At 48.5% G+C, this 17321-nt stretch overlaps 1 protein-coding gene and 1 long non-coding RNA gene across 3 annotated transcripts; one reads left to right on the forward strand and one right to left on the reverse strand.

The window, feature by feature from the left end:
- Positions 1-848: 848 nt before the first annotated feature.
- Positions 849-8999, reverse strand: CEBPG (CCAAT enhancer binding protein gamma). Of its 2 annotated transcripts, XM_071567657.1 has the most exons (3): positions 8911-8979; positions 3830-3981; positions 849-2921 (listed from the first exon to the last, which is right to left on the reverse strand). In XM_071567657.1, the coding sequence occupies exon 3, from the start codon at positions 2813-2815 to the stop codon at positions 2363-2365; it is 453 nt and encodes a 150-aa protein (XP_071423758.1). In that variant the 5' UTR covers positions 2816-2921; positions 3830-3981; positions 8911-8979; the 3' UTR covers positions 849-2362. The 2 variants fall into 2 exon arrangements, with proteins under 2 accessions (XP_071423758.1, XP_071423757.1); XM_071567656.1 differs by lacking the exon at positions 3830-3981 and having other exon boundaries at positions 8911-8999.
- LOC139677571 (uncharacterized) lies at positions 3979-7176 on the forward strand. The gene is made up of 3 exons (XR_011698886.1): positions 3979-4067; positions 5587-5644; positions 7025-7176. It is a non-coding gene; the product is annotated as an uncharacterized lncRNA (long non-coding RNA).
- Positions 9000-17321: the final 8322 nt, after the last annotated feature.

Below are 17321 nucleotides of genomic sequence, written 5' to 3' on the forward strand. Positions count from 1 at the left end.
ATGCCAGGAGCATTTTGCTGGTAACCACCCTCTGCTTTGCGGTGCTGTCCTTCCTGGTGTTGCTGTTACTGCTTATTTTCTTATCTCGTGGCTGTTTCCAGCAAATCCTTATCCCAACCTGGGAGAGCCTTTTGTCTCTCTGTGGGGCTTCGTTTGGTTTCCAGCTGGGTTTAAAACCAGACATCAGCAAACAAAGCCAGAGCAGAGGCTGCTAAGCCAGAAATGTCATTTTGCAAACAAATGAGTTTTTCTAACTCGGTGGTTTGGTTTTAAACAAGAAGGAAGTGGAATCAGAGCTCTTGGGAGTGAGTAACAGGTGCAGAAGTCACTGTCCCAAGCATCAGAAAGTATTGCTCCAACTCTAAAGAGATCTCAGGAATCATTTTCACCAAACTCTGAAACAAATACCAGAGATGTGGAGTTCTGACTGTTAGGGGAGGACCCCACACTGCCCTGGCAAACAGTTCAGGACAACAGAGCCACACAGTCCCAGCTCTGAGCAGACAAGCAGAGAAGAGACCAGCTCTGGCCTTTTCACCAGAGTTGGTGCACAATTAATAAGGGAGATGCTTTCAGGTCGTCTTTTTCCTTGTAGTTTTCAGTGTTAAGTTCCTCCCCTCTCCCTTTTAATTGCAGTACATTTTCAGTCTTCAATTTCTTTTATTATTTTTGTTAAATCTGACATTCAGACAAAACTGTAATGAATTTCTGATTGTTTCCATGGAACAAAAACCTGAGTGCAAGACAGGAACAGAGACTGTTGCACTGATTTCTCCAAGACAGCTGTGTGAGGTGGCAACTTGGCACTGAGGGAAACATAAAAGGGAGAGTAAAAATGAGGCCAACACTAGAAGCAAAAGGTTTTTATTAGCTTCTGGTTCTTCAACCCTACCAACCTAAGCTGCAGCTAGAACAAAAAAACATATCTTTGTAAAAAGACTATCGTAATCCAAAACAATCCTTAAGTTTTCCACATGTATTAAAAGTTTAAATTCAAAAAGAACTTTTCAAGGTTTCATTTCCTAACAGCATCTTCACAGAGATAATATCCAAGTTGCTTCCTAAGTGCAGATACAAAGCAAACAAGCATCCTATAAAATAATCTATGAAAAAAGGTATGGTAAGAGGGCAATTAAGACAGTGTGGTAATCTACTAGCAAGACACACAGGTTAAATGTAAAATGACCATACCATCAATGAAATACTTAAAAATGAAAATAAATTAAAGTTACATCAAAGTTCCTGCTTTACTTTAAATTCTCAGTATAGCACATACCACTGCATTATGGATCATAGCAAAGGCTTAGCAGTAGCAATAAAAAGCTGCTATAGAAAAACTTTTATGAAAATAAGACTGAAGATACTCCTTCACACAACTCTATGACGGCTACAGAAATTCCACTGAATCAGTCAGTCATACCAGGGCCATTTCTTTTTAAAATCACTGCGAATTTCTGTAAGACTCATGTCAGCAAGCAGTGATCCACACATTCTGGCTGAACAGATGCTGCCTTGCCCCTTCCACTGCTTAGGCAAGCTGCACGTTCTGTCCTTCCTGAAACCTCCACCCCAGCAAGAATGACATTTTGCAGGGCGCAGTTTTTTGGTAGCATTTTGTCACTTTCTGAAAACAAACTCTTGTTCTCCTAAGGCCCCAGTCACTGTGTGAGCAACGTGAACACAAGCTTAAATAAAACTTTGTCAGTGTGCTGCTCTGCCTCTTGTACATGATGCTTCAGACTCGTGTGTGTTTGGAAGCCAACTGCCTGTGTGTATCATCACAGCATATTGTTATTTCTTTGGAAAACACTGGTAAGCATCCCAGCTCACTACGACTACACCCTCCCTGGTAACTATAGCTGGGCAGGAAGGACCTACATGGTACTTTGTAGGACTTGCTCTACAGATTTGAAGTCCACCACATGGGAAAGCAAACTCCCTCCGCAGCCTTTGCACTTTGCAGTATGTGAAGGACTAAGGGCTTAAATACACTAACAGGTATTTCAAAGACATTTTACCCAGTGATGAGTTTTTGATACTACAGTGAGCCATCCTGCTGGATCCCTCCCGTTATGCAGAGTCTTTAGATGGTAAACAAACATTTCTGTGAAAATGTTATCTCCTTAATGATACACCCCCTGTTGGCTGTGAATTCAGATCTGCATAAATCTTACAGGAGAAAAATATTTAAAACAAATACCCTCACCAGTTTCTGGTTTAATTGTTACAAATCTTCAGTGTTAAATCTAAAAGAAGAAAATCTCCACAAAACAATGGGTAAAGGACCAGTTTTTGCTTGGTTGCTGCATGGGTGCTGCAGACAAGCTGCACCTCAGGAGTTCCTTTCACAAGGTCCCACAGTCTACTGCCCGCTGCTCTCCGGGTTTGCTGTGCTGGTTTCAGTGCCAACAGGTTGCACATTGTCTGCAAAACTGTGTGCATGCTCGAGGAACAAGTCTTTCAGTACGCTCAGCTCCTTGGTCAGGAGCTTAATCTTTGTCTCCAAACGTTCATTTTCTTCTTTGAGCTGGTTGACCCTCTGCAGTGTGTCTTGTGCTTTCTGCTTGCTTTTTAACCGGCTCTTTTTCACTGCCATGTTGTTTCTCTCTCGGCGCTGACGATACTCATCACTGTTTCTATCCACAAAGGAATTCTTCTTTCCCTGTTTGCTCGGAGGCACAGCTTTGCCTCCACCACCAGGACTAACTGGCACCAGCTGGGGAACCTGCTGCAAACCACTGGTGTGTGCTGGGGTGTGAATCACACTTACTCCGTTGGTGTCTGTACTGGGGTTCTGTTGGGATGTCTTGCTCATTTGGACTGGCTGTTCTTGGACACAACAGTATTAGGAGACTGAAAACTCTTGTGTTTCTAGGAGGTGTTTCCAACAGATCTTCACATGGATTAAGGGAGAGATGAACCTAGTATGGAAAAACAAATGCTATTATAGGTGCTGGCTTCAGCTACAATCTTGTACCATCAGTATCCTGTGCTAAAGCCAGTGATGTATATCTGGCAATAACACACATCACAACAGTGCTGGAAGGGGACAAGCTGCCAACTCCATTTCTGACGCCTCTCAAACATATTTGAATTGGAAGGGACTATTACTGGGTCATCTAGTCAAGCTGTTTGAATTGTTCACTGGCTTGACTCTGTTATGCCAAAGCCATCCCCGATGGATGGGTGTCTAGCCTAGCCTCAAATATCTCCAGTTTCACAACCTCTGTCTTGGCAACATGTTCCACTGTCTAACTTTTCCTCCAGTTATATAACTTTCTTAGTTTGCAGACTGGAGTTTTCCTTCTGTGGCTTAAACCTATTACCAGCCTGACTCTTGACCAACAGGGGTACTTGATCCTTGTCCTCTTCAGACTGTCCCTCTGGACGTACCCACAGTCAAATTCCTCCCTGGTCTCTCTTCTCTGGAGTGAGGGTGCTCAGTGTGTCCACCTCCCCTCAGTCATCTTACAGCACTTGCTTTTGAAGAGGATGTTCAAACTGATGACTGTTTTAAGATCTACTAGTAATGAGTGAAAAAATGTAATCTATGGAAAAAGGTGGGGTGTTGCAAAGCCTGTCTCTGGGTGATGGTCAACCACAAGCCACCTAAGCCAAGCCAAGCCTGTAACTGTGTGGGACAGGAACACAGGGATGGCAATGTGAGAATCACCACACAAACACAGGGGACTGTTGCCACCCATCCAATACAGCAGCCACAGCTGACTCGTCCACCAGATATGGTCCCCTGCTGTAGCTTGTGTACTGGTCATTGTCCACTCTCCTTTCCAGCAGACAAACTGGCCTGACGGGCAGGACATCCTCTCACCTGACTCACGTCCTCCCGCTCAGCTCAGCCTGATCCGGGCCCTACTGGTGGCACAAGGAGGGCTCCACCACAGCTGCTGCAGGGACATGGCCCTGGCAAGGCTAACAGCTGGTCCCCTTCTCTTCCCATCTCAGGGATGACTTCCTAAATGACTGGGAGAGAAGAGGGGAAGGGCAACAGGAGTGTCCTAAGCTGAAAAACCTACCTATGGCTCCAGTGAAGAGAACTTGGTGACCAGGTAAACTCATGAGGATTTCTTGTCACGTTAAAGGAAAGCATCTAACTGGCATTAAACTAAGATCAGAGTGCATGGCAGGGGTGCAGCCCTGTGCTGTCACACTCAGATGGGCAGTATCACACAACGAGGGTTCAACATCCTCCCTGCTCACCCACCAAGGGCTGGGGGAAAGCAGGAGCTGCAGCAGTGGTGGGGAGTGCTGACCCCCAGGATGGGCAGTGCTGAATTCCCCCAGGACAGGCAGTGCTGACCCTCAGGATGGGCAGTGCTGACCCCCAGGACTGGCAGTGCTGAATCCCCCCCAGAATGGACAGTGCTGACCCCCAGGACAGGCAGTGCTGAATTCCCCCAGGACAGGCAGTGCTGACCCTCAGGATGGTCAGTGCTGAATTCCCCCCAGGATGGGCAGTGCTGACCCTCAGGATGGGCAGTTCTGACCCCCAGGACAGGCAGTGCTGACCCTCAGGATGGGCAGTTCTGACCCCCAGGACAGGCAGTGCTGACCCTCAGGGTGGGCAGTGCTGACCCCCAGGACTGGCAGTGCTGAATCCCCCCCAGAATGGACAGTGCTGACCCCCAGGACAGGCAGTGCTGAATCCCCCCCAGGATGGGCAGTGCTGACCCCCAGGATGGGCTGTTCTGACCCCCGGGACGGGCAGTGCTGACCCCCGGGACGGGCAGTGCTGACCCCCGGGACGGGCAGTGCTGACCCCCAGGACGGGCAGTGCTGACCCCCAGGATGGGCAGTTCTGACCCCCAGGACGGGCAGTGCTGACCCTCAGGACTGGCAGTGCTGAATCCCCCCCAGAATGGACAGTGCTGACCCCCAGGACAGGCAGTGCTGAATCCCCCCCAGGATGGGCAGTGCTGACCCCCAGGATGGGCAGTTCTGACCCCCGGGACGGGCAGTGCTGACCCCCAGGATGGGCAGTGCTGACCCCCAGGATGGGCAGTGCTGACCCTCAGGATGGGCAGTGCTGAATCCCCCCCAGGGTGGGCAGTGCTGACCCCCAGGATGGGCTGTTCTGACCCCCGGGACGGGCAGTGCTGACCCCCGGGACGGGCAGTGCTGACCCCCGGGACGGGCAGTGCTGACCCGCAGGATGGGTAGTGCTGACCCCCAGGATGGGCAGTGCTGACCCCCAGGATGGGCAGTGCTGACCCTCAGGATGGGCAGTGCTGAATCCCCCCCAGGGTGGGCAGTGCTGACCACCAGGATGGGTAGTGCTGACCCCCAGGATGGGCAGTTCTGACCCCCAGGACAGGCAGTGCTGACCCCCAGGACGGGCAGTTCTGACCCCCAGGACAGGCAGTGCTGAATCCCCCCCAGGACGGGCAGTGCTGACCCCCAGGATGGGCAGTGCTGACCCCCAGGACGGGCAGTGCTGACCCCCGGGACAGGCAGTGCTGACCCCCAGGACGGGCAGTGCTGACCCCCGGGACGGGCAGGATGGGGTATCATTCAAAAGGTTAAAATTTGACTGTGAACATTAACTGTGTATTTTCTTCCATGATGAAGGAGCCAGAATGAGATGCAGCTGCAGAGTGTGGTTCAGTAACATTCACAGAAAAGCCCTGTAAGTTTGGCTTGAATGTCACTCAAAATTAACATTCTCCCTCACCCAGAAGTCTTCTCCTATCAAGAAATCTTTTAATTTTCTTATTTCGGGGCAGAAGGAGACCATCAACTCTTTTAGACACCTGAATAGCTGAATCTGGACACAGAATGCCCAACACCTTTGAATTTAGTATCTTCCTGATTTCAACTCTTTTAGCAACTTTTGCAAACCACGTTTCAGTCTCAGATTCTGACTGAATAAGCAATTTGATTCAGCAGTTAAACTGAATACACAGCTGACAAGATGTTACTGTGCACAAACACCAGACTGGCAAGGCCAGTTGTAGTAGCTGTGCATGTGTAACTGCACAAACATTTTGAGTCAAGCTGGACGTGCAGGCTCCTCTGCACTTTACTTTAAAATACATTTCTGTAGCCCTCCAAGCACATGCAGCTCTGTCAGGTTGCCTCTGACAATTAGGCTTTTGGCACCTGCTCAAAGTCAGACAGAATGCCCTCCTGTCCCCTCTGTTTCAACACATGACAGTGCTTGCTAAGTTCACCTGGACAGTCCAGTTAAGTAACCCCCAACATTTTCATGATCTGCTTTTTGCGCTTCATGAGAGAGCACAGAGGAAGGGGTGGCTCTTGCCCCTAAGGGCACCCCACCTGACATGTAACAAGTTTCTTCACAGCACCACGTTCCATGTGCTACTTCTCTGTATGATATCAAAACTATTTAATGTTGCTTTATCATTCCTTTTTGATCTCCATCAAATTTCCCTGATTCAATGGAAAAGTTATTGCTCTGTTAAACCTAATTTTAATGGAGTATTTAAGTTGGGCAGTAGAAGGGTAGGAGCAGACAAGACAAAGTATCACACTTCTCAAGCCCTGCTAGAACAGATCTCCCTCAATTCCTTCCCACTGGAACTGATCTGTTTTGTATCCAGTAACTATTTGCTGAGTGAGACCTGCTCTTTTCTGGCCTGATGAGCAGAACCCTTAACAGGGAGCGATGCCACCTGGATTCCTGTCCTGCTCCAATGAATATGCAAAGAATGCAGCACTAACTGTATGGCATCACAGATTTACAAGCAGTGCTAATAGTTGAGGCTTGAAACTAGTTTTTCCCCCTAATTACTTGGAGGCTGGATGCCTATTCCCAGTTGTCAGAGGGATTTCCTGGATAGTGATGGGTGTTATGGGACATCCTGCAGCAAACACTGCAAGGAGATTTAAAGGCAGCAGGAATGGATGTACAGAGGAGACTCTCGAGGAGGGTGAGCTGAAGGACATGGTAACTGGGAGGGGCCATGAAGGTGGGGAGGGAGACAGGTCTCTAATTTCTCAGAGCACGCAGGACACAAAGGCAGCTGCTCCGCTCCTCTCCACACAGGTTGGTGTCCCAGGAGGGGTGACAGCCCAGCACAGCAGGACACGGCTCCTCTGAGAGCCAGCCCAGTTCCCCAGCATCTTGTTCCCATCAAGCTGCTCATTAGCTCAGCAACAGCCCTAGGCTGGTTCCACCCAGCACATGGGAGTGTTTCCAGTGGCCAGTTAGAACTGCCTGGGTCTCTCCTTGGGCCACCAATTGGCCACCCAGGACACCAACTGGCCACCCACTACAGCATAATAGCTGGTAACTCAGAGGTGTCTCTCAGACAGAGAGATGTTTCTTACTGTCTGACAGTGCTCTCCAGGGACCACTGACTCCCCAGCAAATGAAGGCCTTCATTATCTCTGCTTTCATGCACAAAAAAATAAAGAAATTAAACTTCTAAATGTTTGTTTTGGCAAAAAAAAACCCCAAAACCCAAAAATGTGCTTTTTTAATTAAATCAGTTTGGTTTTCACTTGGCAGCAAAAAATGGAAAGCACTTCTCTCTGCTCCTTTCCGTGATGTGACTGTGCTGATTCCAATCATTAGGATGACTTTACTGCACGGATTCACTCAGCTGTCTTGTCTAGTGCAAAACCAGCCCCAATCTGAACAGCAACTGGCGGCCTCCCTTCTCTCAGGCTACAGCAGGAATATCCTGGTGGGATCTGACTCTAAATTCCACTAACCCTGTACGAGGGACAGGGGCACAGAACTCCAGGCAGCGTTTGGGAACGGAGGGAGGATCCCACTCCTGTGCTGTCACATTCCCAGGCACGGCTGCGGGACCTGATCCCAACTCATGGGACACAACTTTGGTGACACCGGGTAGCTCAAACCCATCATCATCTCCTGCCATAGCTGACAAACACCCGCATTTATCTCAGAATCTGTATTTATTATATACATTTTTCACGAAAAATGCACTCCAACATGCTCGGAATACCTACAGCGTGCATTTTAATGTGACAGAACCACCACCCACCCCAGGCGCCGAGAGGCGAGGAGGTACTGACTGACTGTCTTTCGAAAGAAAGCGATTTTAAAGGATGAACCGATTCCTTAAAGCACAAAGTTTTGCGAATCATCCACTGCCCGAAGCGGCTCCGCCTGGCGCTGTCACCGAGCCGGGACCGCCCTCCCCGCCGGGGCTGGGACCGGCACGGGCTGGGGGACCGCGGGGACCCGGGACATCCGTGGGGACCCGAAATATCCGCGGGGACCCGGGACATCCGTGGGGACCCGAAATATCCGCGGGGACCCGAAATATCCGCGGGGACCCGGGACATCCGTGGGGACCCGAAATATCCGCGGGGACCCGAAATATCCGCGGGGACCCGGGACATCCGTGGGGATCCGAAATATCCGCGGGGACCCGGGACATCCGTGGGGATCCGAAATATCCGCGGGGACCCGAAATATCCGCGGGGACCCGGGACATCTGCGGAGACCCGAGATATGTGCGGGACCCGAAATATCCGCGGGGACCCGAAACATCCGCGGGGACCCGACACATCCGCCGGGCCCGCTCCCCGCTCGCCCCCCGGCGCTCCCGCCCGGCCCCGGAGCCGCCCCCGGGCCGGGACCCACCGCGACCCGCCCGGCCCGGCCCGGCCCTGCCCTGCCCTCCGCGGGCCGCCCCGCCGAGGCCGCGCCGCTCCTCCCCGTCCGAGCGGGGCGCGGGGGTGCCAAGCCGTGACTTCACCGGGGGAGGGCAGGGCAGGGCAGGCGGCGCGGCCGCCCGGCGGCTGCACCAGGCGGGGCCCGGCGGGCCGGGGCGGATGGGGAAGGGATGGGGTAGGGTAGGATAGGGCAGGACAGGACAGGATGGGGTGGGATGGGATGGGATGTGTGTGGGCTGGGCCGGGCCGGGCCGGGAGGGGGTCCCGGCGCCCCCCGCTTACCTGGGCCGGGCCGGGCCGGGCCGCGCTCGGTCCGTGCGCCAGCGCTGATTGCGACACCGCGCGCGCCCCGCCCGCCCGCGTGATGCAACCGCCGCCGCCATTGGCTGCCCGAGCGGCCAATCAGCGACCGCGATCCGGGGGGCGGGGCCGGGGCTGCGTCAGGGGGAGGTTGTGAGGGGAGTGTTTGTTTTGTGGTGGGGGTTGGTTGGTTTGTTTGTGAGGGGAGTTTGTGACGGGGGTGTGTTTGTGAGCGGGGTTTGTTTGTGAGGGGCGTGTGTTTGTGCGGGGGGTTTGTTTGTGAGGGGAGTCTGTGAGGGGGGTTTGTTTGTGAGGGGAGTGTTTGTTTTGTGATGGGGGTTGGTTGGTTTGTTTGTGAGGGGAGTTTGTGAGGGGGTGTGTTTGTGAGCGGGGTTTGTGACGGGGGTTTGTTTGTGAGGGGAGTTTGTGAGGGGGGTTTGTTTGTGAGGGGAGTGTTTGTTTTGTGATGGGGGTTGGTTGGTTTGTTTGTGAGGGGAGTTTGTGAGGGGCGTGTGTTTGTGAGGGGGGTTTGTTTGTTTGTGAGGGGAGTTTGTGGCGGGGGTGTGTTTGTGAGGGGGGTTTGTTTGTGAGGTGTGTGTATCTGTGAGGGGGGTTTGTTTGTGAGCGGGGTTTGTGAGCGGGGTTTGTGAGGGGCGTGTGTTTGTGAGCGGGGTTTGTTTGTGAGGGGTGTGTATTTGTGAGGGTGTTTGTGAGGGGAATTGTTTGTTTGTGAGGGGGTGTTTGTGAAGGGAGGCCGAGTGCGGCCTGTGGGCCGAGCTGTGCTGGGCCGGGCCGGGCCAGGCTATGCTGGGCCGATCCGAGCTGTGCTGGGCCGGGCCGGGCCAGGCTATGCTGGGCCGATCGGAGCCGTGCTGGGCCGAGCCGGGCCCGGGCGCTGTCCCGGCCCCGCCGTGGCGTTTGTGCCCCCACACAGGCACCGTCCCAAGCCGTGCCCGGGCCCTCCGGCCCCTCCTCCCCTGCCCGGCCGCACAGCCAAGGGAGGCCGCGGCCCCGAGGCAGGGCCGGCACCGCCCGCCGGCCCGAGGGGCAGGAGCCGAACCCGGGAGCGTGTCCCGAGACCCGCGGGAGGCTCGGCCTGGCCTCGGTGTCCCCGGGCCCCGCGGGAGGCTCGGCCTGGCCTCGGTGTCCCCGGGCCCCGCGGGGTCCGGGGAGTGCTTGGCACGGGGCTGGCCAGTGCCCCACGGGCATCGAAGTAGGTGGTGTCGTGTTGCTGTACTGATTGCCATCTTCTAATTGCTCCCGGGCTGTTAATTAACACCTGGTAGTGTATTCCCATCTCGATCTGGCTGCCGTGTGGTTTGCCTCTGTAGGATGTTGAGAGATACAGGGCAAGGAACACCTGAGACATCAAATAAAATTCAACAGTTCTCTTGACAACAGATACTGTGGCATATTTATTGTTAGTTAATTTTTCTTTTTTAAACTTACTATTAGGAAAAAAATCCCTTAAATACTGGCAGATTAGGAGACATCTGGATCATAGAGTTAAATGTCCTAAGAAGATCATGCACCATTTCACTGGTGTGTTTGTTATTATAAAATACATCACCTTTTGTGAATAATTCTTCTTGCCCTTAGTATTTTCCAGGGACTTTGTTTTCCTTAGTTCTGCCTAAACAAGTGTGTGCAGTATAAATATATACATAGAGAGCTCAGGTCTCGAGCTGTGTGACTGCAGGGTGTGTGTGCAGCTCCCGGGATGGGAAAGGCACACTCCAATCCACAGGTGTGTGTACTTGCAGTGGGCAGGTCTGAAACCCATCAGTTTATAAGGTAGACTGTGAATAAATAGAATCATAGAACCATAGAATGGATTGGGTTGGAAAAGACCTCCGAGATCATCAAGTCCAACCCTTGGTCCAACTCCAGTCCCTTTACCAGATCATGGCACTCAGTGCCACGGCCAAGCTCAGCTGAAAAACCTCCAGGGATGGGGAATCCACCCCCTCTCTGGGCAGCCCATTCCAATCCCTGAGCACTCTCTCTGCAAACAAGTTTTTTCTGCTCTCCAATTTCCCCTGGCAGAGCTTGAGCCCATCGTGCCCCCTTGTCCTATTGCTGAGTGCCTGGGAGAAGAGACCAACCCCCACCTGGCCAGAACTTCCCTTCAGCAAGTTCAGTGACCCTTCAGGTCACCTCTGAGCCTCCTCTTCTCCAGGCTAAACACCCCCAGCTCCCTCAGCCTCTCCCCACAGCACTTGTGCTCCAGTCCCTTCTCCAGCCTCGTTGCTCTTCTCTGGCCCCGCTCCAGCCCCTCAATCTCTTGCCTCAACTGAGGGGCCCAGAACTGAACACAACACTCAAGGTGTGGCCTCCCCAAGGCAGAGTCCAGGGGAAGGGTCACTGCCCTGGGCCTGCTGGCCACGCTAGTTTGGATCCAGGCCAGGATCCCCTTGGCCTTCTTGGCCACCTGGGCACACTGGTGGCTCCTGTTGAGCTTCCTGTCCCTCAGTCCCCCCAGGTCCCTCTGCCTGTCCCTCTCCAGCCACTCTGTGCCCAGCCTGGAGCGCTGCAGGGGGTTGGGGTGGCCAAAGGGCAGGACCTGCACTTGGCCTTGTTGAACTTCATCCCACTGGAATCAGCCCATCCCTCCAGCCTATCCAGATCCCTCTGCAGAGCTTGGGTGTCTGAGTGTGCAGACAATGAAAACAATAGTGTTGGAAAAAGTACCAATCTGTGGTACTCTGGTTTAGCACAAAGACCTGGTTGGGAAATGTTTTATGTCTGAAAACACCTGAGAAGAATCAGATTTGTGAACACAATTACAGAGCTTGGTAATAGAGATCTAATTATTTGTATTTGCCATTTTTATCCCTGTCTGATGTTATGAAGGGTTTGTTTTTTTTTTGTTTTGTAAAGCCCTGTGGAATATTTGAAGAATTCTGAGGGTTAGTCTGACAAACAGTTATATTCAGCTTATTTACCATGAAGATACTTGTCATTGTCAGTCACCAAGTAATTGCTTTAACTTCTCTAATGGTTTTCTGTTTCTCAGTTGAAACTGTTACATTTTCTGTGACAGTGACTCATCCATCCATAACTAGAGTGAAATTCAGCTAAGCATTAAACATTATCCTTTGCTCACAATAGTTAAGAAGTGTGTGCTCTTAGCGTGCTTTCCTAGGATTTTAGAGCACATTATGACCATTCATTCATTAATCCTCATCAAAGATAGCTGAAGAAAATAAAATGCAGACAAGCTTATTCTCATGGAGTGTGATTATTTTAAGCATTAAGGCTCACACAGAATTCCCTGCGTGGAAGACACTCCAGTTCTTGGTTTGCATTGTCTCCTATTACCAGGAACCATCACACTTCAGTGTTTGCAGGATTATTTTCTTCTCCCCACAGTGTTGCAGTAAAAATAGAGTATGATGGAAGCAATGTAAAAAGTAAGCACAGAAATACATGGACAACTGGCATTGAAATACACACTTTGCCTGCTCATACACAAGTTGTGTGAGATGAGCAGGGGCTCTGGCCTCGGGTGTCACACCAAGGCTGGTCCCTGCTGGGATGGAGTCCTTCCCCTTCTGACTCTGCAGGTGTTCCTATAGCAACAGTCCACCCAAATGACTACAGATAATATTGTTATAGTATCTTATTTTCACATGCATAGTCCAGTCTTTTGGTTCTTTAAAGACTTGAGTCTTTTAAAAAAATTACACTGAGATTCAGCATCTTCAAATAATTGACAGCAATTCACAGGTAGAGGCACAGAGACTGTTGAGGAAATAGAAACTGTGGGAATGGAGTCAGAAGGTGTGAAGGGGAGAGGAGCCAGTTCGGGCCAATGTCCCTGTTTATTGCCCTCAGTATGTTCCCTCAACACTTATGAGGGCATTAAGAAATGCTCTGCAGCCTTCCACTTAGAGCTGAAAACTATTTTGTTGCCATTGGAACAATTTCTGTTGTGTCTGATCCAATTATTTACAGGTGTTTACCTCTGTCTTCATGGGCAATTATTTCTTTGTACTAAAATAAAAACCCTACAAACTCCCTGGACTACAACCTCACGTTTAAAAATACGTTTTTCTGCAAGCATTCGGTTATTTGCCTCTGTTTCCCTCCTGGATAAGCCTTCACTGGATGTTTTTATTTCAGACTTGCACAGTTCAGTTAAAAGCTTATTTCTCACACACGATCCTGCTGTGTAGTTTCTTGCTCTGGTGTAACATCCATGCCTTTGAATCCTAGAGAAGAAATCAGTCATTTCTGACTGGTGATTTAGCAGAGGGCAAAATAAATATATTTGTATATATATTTTACAGGTGGAAATAAATAGGCCCCATAGGTAAAAACACATAATTCCAGGCTGTGATGAGCACTGAAATGTATTTAAGGGCAAATGCACTGAATTATACCAAAGCACAACCTTTTCTTTTTAACTGCTGCCCCTATTGTCTCAACCTAGACTTGTTCAGAACTGGATAAAAAGACCCTCTCAATATGATTACTTGCCTTAGGCTCACCAAGCAGATGGCATTCATTCAGGAATATCCCAGAAATACCAAGTCTGTAATAGAGGTTTTCTATAATCTTATTACTTCAAACCTCCCTTCTCTTAACAGCCCTTGCATTTTGGTATAACAATAATTACTTTCCATGTTCAGGACTGACCTGCACCAAGACCAAAATCCATTGCTAAAAATGTAAATTTTGCAGAGCTGAGGCTCTTAAATCTTCAGAAAGCAGAAAGATTGCTGAGTTTCCTTTCTCAGAAATCTGGCTACATTTAAAAAAGCTAAGAAAGAAAAAGCAATATGAATAGCTCTATCTATTTGTTTGAAAAGCTTATCCTCCTTAAGCACTGAGTTGGTTTTTTCAATATGATTTAATAATTTAGATGGCACAAACTTATCTATTAATAGATGATCCTCTTTGACTAGGTGAGGAGAAAGGAGAGGAAACATTGCTTAGTGGTGATGGCTATTTCAAGTCTCACACTGCTAATTCTAGCACTGACTCACTGCAGCCTTGGAAAGCTCCAGTGCTTTTGTTCTAGCAAATACTAAGTAAAGAAAGGAACCAATCCGTTCTAATAGCAAACATCCATTTTATTGTCACACTGCCTGGACTTCATTTGCAGGAAAAATCCAGTGTCTTTGTTCTCTCTCTCTGTGCAGCTAAAAAGTCGTGTAACGAAGTATTTCCTTTTTCTAGTTCTGCATCTTCCAGTACTACTGCCCTTATTTGCAGTTATAAAAATATTAAAGTTATCTAAGTTACTCATACTGGCTTCTGGAAATAGATTAACTCAATTACACAGGCAGAATAAAAGCCAGGATTCTCAAATGGAGGAGGCCAAAACCTCCCATAATAGACAGCTGTTCCCTCCCCCAGCTTCAGGAGACTGTTAGGGGATAGCAAAGGGAATTGGGCTAACACAGAAGTCTTACAGTGTCTGAAAAAACTAATATATCAATGAGAGATATACATTATATACATGCAGTAGAAAACTAGTGCATTGATGATATATGTGCTTTTACTGGAAGCCCAAGCTGTCACTTCTATAGGTGTTACACACCGTGCTTCTCTCCTGCTACAGCTGTTCCCATTTGCTCTGGTTTTAAGGAGAGCTTTGGTACTTCACGCCTGACAAACGGGTCTCATTTAGGTAGAGTCTGCATTGGTGGTGCCCTGAGACCTGATTTCTTAAGTGCTGTATTTTCATTTTGTTCTGTTATCAGGAAGTTAAATTTTTTAATCAGAAACTTGAGGCAAACACTTATAGAATCAGCCAACTGCACAGGTAAAGGTGTGCCCATTTTTGCAAGTCTCACTTTTCTGGGTGCTGTTCTGGTTAGTAGGCTGGGTTCTTCAGCAGTCACGTATCAGAGTCTTCTCTTTTATAGCCACAAAATACATGGTGATGATAAATTTATATTTTAATGAAACTCTTACTCAGCCTATGCTGTCATGCTGTCAGGAATTTGTGCTTCAAGCCAAACCAGCTCAGGTTCTCCAATACCAGTGTTCCATTTCACCAGATGACACTTTGATCTGGGAAGTGTACCATTACAGCAATGGCTTTCTTGAGGGATTTGGAGGAAGAAGGACATCTCATTACCCTGAGTAATCCTTTGTTATCTTGGGACAATTCTCTGCACATAAAAATGCTGTCACAAAAATGTTCATGATTTAACCCATATCATCCTGTCTCTTCACCATATTCCAGAGGACTGCTTGGAAGATGACCAGTGGATTTTAGGTATATAAAGATGACCAGATACACTTTAGTGTTCAGTAGCAGTGAAGTCCTTTTGCAGTGAGTGAAGCAGCCGAGTTTACTATCTGTGCCCTTCTATGGAAATACCAGAATATGGAATTAGAAGCTTTCTAGTAGGTATGTGAGTCTGAAAATGTCAAGTGTGTCCCTGAAGAATGCCTGCTCCAGGAAGGGGCTCTATGTGTGTGACCCCAAGGTGTTCAGATTTCTGGAAGGTGATCCAGCAAAAAGAATGAGCACTATGTTCCTTTACAGTTTTTTACAGGATTTTACAAACATGTGTTTGTGTTTGTGTTCTCTGGCTTTGCTCTGATGTCTAGTGATCCATTTAAAATTAGTATAGCCTTTGTTGTGAATTTCGTTGGGCTTGGCTTGAGTTTTACCCGAGTTTCTTCAGTAATTGTACTAAACAATGAAAACTGCAACTCTTCTGGTATCTGTGGAACATGACAGGGATTTGTAGACTGCCAGTGGTTTGCTGCCATGCATATGTAAAATGTTAGGTAAGATGAGGCTGCACAGCTAAACATGAGTAAAAACAAAGTAGATAAATGGATTGAAAGGAAAACTCTATTTATTGTGTCAGAATATGTGCACATATAAAATCTGGTTCAAAAGAGACTTGTTAGAACTGAACAAGTCTGAGCGAGAATTAATGGCCCACACCTGGGAATAAGAGGTGAATTCTCAAGTATCCAGGTTTAGTAACTGCCACACCTGTCCTATATTCCCAAAAGCATAAACGAGGTCTGCAAGGATTTAGATAGCTTTGCTTCTGAATGCACAGTGCCATGGCTCTTGTCCAAGGCATCATCAGTCACCGCATGAAAATCCCCACCCATAATTACGAGGGCATTATTTGTCACGGGCTATACTCTAGTGAAGAACTTTACCTTATTCCTAAGATATCAAGAAGAGTAAATAGTTTTAGGCATGAATTTTATTCAGACTTCAAAATGGTTCTTCAGAACAGAAGCCTAAAATAAATACCCTTTCAGAAAAGCAATGAAATTGGAGAGGCATAGCTTTGTTTATGGTCTCATGGTGTTGGGAAGAGGAGGACACAAACTTCATTCTTACTAATGCCTTTGTTATTCCCTGCAGCCTGTATGACCTCTGAAATACCATAAAAAGCTCAGTGAAGGGCCACTTGAAACACAAAACTGAGACTCTGGCACCTGGCAGAGAAGACTCCACCTGATTGTCTATTCCACCTCACTTCTGTTCATAGAAGTGAACAGAAAATGAGTTATTTATGATTGTACAAAATATGTCTGCCCTTGGCCTCCTGCTACCAATATCCTGGAGAATTTTGGACTGGTATATAATCAGTGACTGAGACAGGCAAGTAGAGTCCATCTCTTGTCCCCTACAGAAAAGAAAGTAAGTACTTACCTCAGCAGTGCCATCTTCCTTCCAGAATGTTGATTCTCTGTATTTGGTGAATTAACTGTTTCTAATTCTTCTGCCTCCTGAAATGGAAACCGATTCCAAAGAAACAGTGTGGCACAGCTCTCTACTCTTTGGCTCTGACAACCTTTGAAGATAATGTAGACTCCCAGAAGAACAAAGGGGTTACACTTACACTTGCAGGCATCTGAATGTCTCTGTCACTGAACTTGCAAGGCACAATCTGGGTTTGTACTGAATGTAAACACTGTGGCCAAATTTGTAGAAAAAAGCCACTGTCACAGTGTGTTCTGGGGACACCAGTGTAACTGGAGAAGGACTCATCTGGTTTTCTCTCCTCTCAGCAGTAACTAGATCAGATTTCCCTCAGTTAGTCAGGAGAAGCTTTGTGCTCCCTCCATCACTAGCATGTCCTTTGTGGTCACGTTTGTGGGCCTCACTGACCTCAAAAGTCAACTTGGCAAATCTCTGTACAGGGGAAAGTCTCCTCAGTCTGAGTTGTTTAGCCATCATGTGGGGGTTTCCTGCATCAGGCATGATTTATTTGATCAGAGGTTCTTACACAATTAAGACACCAAGTGAATTTATCAGGAATCCTGCCTGAGGAGGGAATTCAGGCTCAGCAATATTCCAACAAAGTTAATATCAGTGATTTAGAATGGAACAACCTGTCTGCGACAATATGGGACAAAAGAGAGTAACATGCAAAGGAAAAGTTGATGGCAACACAGAA

The sequence above is a fragment of the Pithys albifrons genome, chromosome 12, assembly GCF_047495875.1.
Source record: "Pithys albifrons albifrons isolate INPA30051 chromosome 12, PitAlb_v1, whole genome shotgun sequence".
In the NCBI taxonomy this organism is placed as follows: Eukaryota; Metazoa; Chordata; class Aves; order Passeriformes; family Thamnophilidae; genus Pithys; species Pithys albifrons.

Excerpts from the sequence above, each read along its gene's own strand:
- CEBPG (XM_071567656.1), bottom strand. The coding sequence starts at position 2,815 with ATGAGCAAGACATCCCAACAGAACCCCAGTACAGACACCAACGGAGTA.